At 36.0% G+C, this 4,859-nt stretch overlaps 1 protein-coding gene across 2 annotated transcripts; it reads right to left on the bottom strand.

Moving 5' to 3' along the window:
• Positions 1-596: 596 nt before the first annotated feature.
• On the bottom strand, positions 597-4,316 carry LOC133675320 (pentatricopeptide repeat-containing protein At1g18485). Of its 2 annotated transcripts, XM_062096665.1 has the most exons (3): positions 1,499-4,316; positions 1,182-1,375; positions 597-990 (listed from the first exon to the last, which is right to left on the bottom strand). In XM_062096665.1, the coding sequence occupies exons 1-2, from the start codon at positions 4,248-4,250 to the stop codon at positions 1,257-1,259; spliced, it is 2,871 nt and encodes a 956-aa protein (XP_061952649.1). In that variant the 5' UTR covers positions 4,251-4,316; the 3' UTR covers positions 597-990; positions 1,182-1,256. The 2 variants fall into 2 exon arrangements, with proteins under 2 accessions (XP_061952649.1, XP_061952647.1); XM_062096663.1 differs by having other exon boundaries at positions 1,182-4,316.
• Between the last annotated feature and the right edge of the window lie 543 nt (positions 4,317-4,859).

Here is a 4,859-nt window from a genome sequence, read left to right as displayed (position 1 = left end):
TAGATGAAGACGGCGTATGATGACCCAGCCTGTTACTTTTTGACCGGGAAACTTAACTCATTTAAGCTTATTTCATTGTTTTATTTTATTTATTTGAGTTATTTATGCTAGACAGTTTTAATTGATGAGTTGGCTCAATAATTGGATAATTTATGGTTATTTTATTTATATGTTTCTCTTTCAGTTTGTGAGACACTTTCAATTTGTGAGACAATTTTGATGATTAAATAAAAACTGATAGATTTTTCCCTTCCTGGGTTCTCTTTTCTTCCTAGCTTTTTTCCCTCTCTTTACTTTTAATTCTTAGCTTCTTTCTTTATAGCTTATTTCTTACCTACTTTAATTCTTTTTATTTATTGTTACTCATCAGAAACCTGAACACATAACTAATGAATAACAACAAAGAATTGCAATCAAATAATGAATGCAAGACCCCTGTTGGATAAACATTTCGTTCTATTTTCTTAATTACCTCAGCCACAATACCAACAGCAAATTTAATGATCATGCTGCACTTGAGGTTTCGATGCACACGTCAATATTAGAGGTTAGCAATCGTAACTATGTGCAGAGACATCTTGATGGAAACAAAAGCAATCAGAGAAAAGAAATGCGAAATTTCTATGATAAAAATAGTCATACTGCATAAATATTCACAGCAGGTAAAAATGAGGAAAATAGTTCCAGGATTTAATTTTTCTTTTTACCAAATCCATATAACCATGAACGGCAATTCAAGTTCTTAGAAATGCTAACTCATACCAGCAGCCAAATTATATAAAACCAACTATAACAGCTTCTCGTGTAGCATGCGATAGATTTTCGCATAAGGAGTCAATCCCTCCTTGAATCCTTATCCTTCTTGCCAAAAGAAGAATATACCCAATCCCTCTTCTTCAATCCTTCCCCTGTTATCCATCCTTTCCTCAATCCCTCCTCACAAACAGAGTGTTTGTGAATGCTAATTCAGAGACACTATGCAGGGAGCATCTTGGGCACAAGAAAAACATGTAGTCAAATTCTTTTTCTTTCATCTTTGCTAATCTTCTATTTTTAATGAGTTACTTGAATTCTTGAAAGTACTGAGATTGTGATAGAATAACAACACCTTATATCCTATATCAGAAGCCACTGGTATAATGAACATTTAGTAAAACTAAAAATTAAAAGAGAACATTTACCTGTAGTTTTGTTGTGGATCTCTGAGAAATAATTTACTCAGCCAAGCAGCTATGAAAAATTTTCTTCACAGCTCTTCACCAATAATCACAACAAGAACAAAGTCCATCTCTAAAATGATGAAAGCGCTTGTTGTCTCTCACAACTATCTCCCTTTCAACTGCCTTCGATATTAACTTGGCAGCATTATGACAATCTGCACAAATGCGTAGATTCTTGTAAATCCTCAGGGTTGTACCTTTAGTTGTCTTTAACAATCCAAAAGAAATTGCTAGTTTTTCACTATGCCCCCGCAATATGTCAATCTTCTCCTCCTCACCTACTTCATGCAGCACAGAACTTGTGTTAGGCTTATATCCAATTTCACTGATCCTTTCCTCCAATCTTCTCCATATCACCCGGATCTCTGCTGATTTTGGTTGCAAACTGTCACCAACAACAAAGCTATAAACTCTCCCTCCAACCTCAATCCAACTGCAACCAGCATCCTTTTGAAGACCAAACTCTTTCATCATTTGCCTCACCCTTCGCACACCATCCCATTTCCCTAATCCAGCATACAAGTTAGAAAGTAACACGTAGTTCTCTGCTTTGCCTGGTTCTAATTCTAGTAGCTTCTTGGCAACTTTCTCTCCAATTTCCAGAGCACCAAAAGTTCTACAGGAACGGAGGAGCGAGCTCCAGATTCTATTGTCTGCTTCCTCAGGCATCTCATTGACAAGCCTTAGAGCATCATCCAATCTTCCAGCACGGGCCAGCATGTCAATAAGACATGCATAATGCTCCAATTTTGGTTCAATCAAATTGAAATTTTGCATCTCTTTGAAATATTTCAGTCCCTCTTCAACAAGCCCTGCATGACCACATGCCATCAAAATACCAATATATGTAAATCTATCAGGCATTTGGCCAACTTTCTTCATTCTTTCGTACAGTTCTATGGCCTCTTTTCCATGTCCATGAATTCCATGTGCCGCAATTATTGCATTCCATGATGCTACGTTTTTATCTTTCAACCCATCAAAAACCTTGCGAGATTCTTTTATACAACCACTTTTTGCGTACATGTCAATGATTGAACAGCCTACAAAAGCATCTTCTGTTTGCAGGGCTTTTAATACATAACCATGAGCTTCTTTTCCCAGCCGTAGAGCTGACAGTTGAGAACAAGCCCCAAGCACACTCACTATGGCAATCTCGTGAGATTGTATTCCCTCAGAAAGTGATTTTCGAAATAGAGCCAGGGATTCATAGGGTAGTCCATTTTGTGAGTAACCTGAAATGATTGCATTCCAAGATACTAAATTTTTATCTTTCATCCTGTCAAACAATACACGTGCAGAAGATGCTTTCCCACAGTGAATGTAGTGGGACAGAAGTGAGGTACCAACAAAAAAATCAGTTTCTAGTCCATTCCGTAGTACATATCCGTGAATCTCTTTACCATATTGCAGGGATTTCAGATGGGCACAAGCTAAAAGCAGGCTACTAATGGTAAACCAATCAGGTTGTTGGCCAGAATATGTCATCTGAAATAACAAATGCAAAGCTTTTCTAGGATCACCATTCTGTGCATGACCACCAATAAGTGCATTCCAAGAGCTCACAGTCTTATCCCCAATACCATGAAAGACTTTCTCAGCAGAATTCAGTGCCCCACACTTAGCATAGGCTAAAATAAAAGCATTGGACAATTCTAAATGTTGAAAACAATGTCTAAATGAATAGCCATGAAGTTCTTTCAAGCTCCTCAATTGCAACTTGTCCAGACAAGCTGGCAAAACATTCAAAATGGTGACCTCATTAGCTTTCATTTCCTCTCCTTGGATCTGCATTTCCTGCAAGAGATTAAATGCCTCATTGACATCTCCTTCCAAAGAAAAAGCACTGATCATGGTGTTCCAAGAAACCACATTCTTGTTATTATTCTTCACAAATGACATTTGCGCTTCATTCAAGTACCCACATTTTGAATACATGTATACCATAGCATTGTTCACCATCACCTCTTCGCTCAGACCTAGTTTCACTGCCAACCCATGAATCCCCATTCCTATATCAACTTCTCCTTCTCCTGCGCAAACAGGTAATATAGTCACCACCGTCACTACATCAGGCAATAACCCTTCCTCTCCTAACATCTCCATCAGCAAATCAAAACTATCTCTAGAAAACCCATTTTCAGAAAATGCACAAATCATGGCATTCCACGAAACCAAATTCGTTTCGGGCATAAAATCAAACACTTTCATCGCCTCATCCACAGCCCCACATTTCCCATACATTCCCACCAATGCATTGCCCACAAACACATCCAAAACCAAACCCATCTTAATCACCATCCCATGAATAACCTCTCCTAACCTAACATCCAAAATCCCACCACAAGCCTTGATCACAGAAGGGAAAGTAAAATTATCAGGCTGAAAATCTGTATCAGAAACCAAATCCATAAACACTTTAACTACATCGCCATAAAGTCCATTCCTTGTGTATCCACTAACAAGTGCATTCCACTGAATCAAATTCTTAGTCTCCATATTATCAAACACAAAACGAGAATCCAAAGGAGACCCACACATTGCATACATCTTAATAAGACGGGTATTGAGAACATAATCATTTCTATAATGGGTCGAGTCTGAGACAAACTTGTGTAGTCGTCTACCAGTCTCGATATCTTTTTGGTTGCCACATGCTTGAAGCAATAAACCAATTGCTTCTTTTGCTTGTAATGAAATAAAAGCAGCATTTTGAGAGTGTGATTGAATAAGAGTTAAAGCTGTAGTGAGGTTATCAGTTTCACAGAGAGCGGCTATTTCTTGGAGAAATGAGGGGCGGTTGGTTTGATCAGGTAGAGAGTCGGTTTGGTTAGAGAGCGAAAGAGATGATTTTGAGTAGAGGGAGTTAAAGCTTTTGTGTGGTTTCAGGTTGGTTCTGTACAAGGAAGACTTCTGCTGCTGCTGCTGGTGGTGGTGGTGGTGGTGGTGGTGGTGGTGGTGGTGGTGGTTGCGGGATGGCAGTGACGGTGCTATTATAATTGTATTAGTGAGTTGTTGCAACCAATTCATGGTAGTCCCGAAGTAGTTTAACAGAGGAACAACTGACCTTTGTTTTTATCTTTTCTTTTCTTTTCTTTTCTTCTAATGCCTTCCCGTCTTAAGGTTTTAAGTACCATTGCAGGTTAGATTTAAGTTATGTTTTACATCTCTTTTAAATTTTGTTTTAAGTTAATTCTTCACTTTTTATTTTAAAAAAATCATAATTATATTTAATTAAAAATAACCCTTAACTTATATAAGAAATTTGTTATCAAATTGAATTAAAATCTTACAAGTTAAATTTTCTTAACTTTTAACCTATAAATCTTAACTTATATTATCTTCTCTCAACTACTTTTTTAATAATTTATTTATAAAACAATAATTTTTAAATGATAATTCAAAATCAAAAATTATTTTTCATAAGTCATATCATAGTCATCCAATGATTCAAGATTTATTTTGATTTTGAATTATTATTTTTTATTAATAATTTAAGTCAAAAATAGCAAATGATAAGTATGTTTGATAAGAAAATATAGATTATAATTTTTTTGAAAAAATATTATAGATTATAATCCTTAAATAAAATTTAATAAATTTAAAATTAAAATTTTAATACAAGTTATCATTTAGATT

The sequence above is a fragment of the Populus nigra genome, chromosome 16, assembly GCF_951802175.1.
Source record: "Populus nigra chromosome 16, ddPopNigr1.1, whole genome shotgun sequence".
NCBI lineage: Eukaryota > Viridiplantae > Streptophyta > Magnoliopsida > Malpighiales > Salicaceae > Populus > Populus nigra.
Note: the sequence above shows the minus strand (reverse complement) of the source record. Positions and strands in the feature narration are given on the sequence as shown.

Coding starts and splice junctions, on each gene's coding strand:
- LOC133675320 (XM_062096663.1), bottom strand. CDS start 4,250: ATGAATTGGTTGCAACAACTCACTAATACAATTATAATAGCACCGTCA.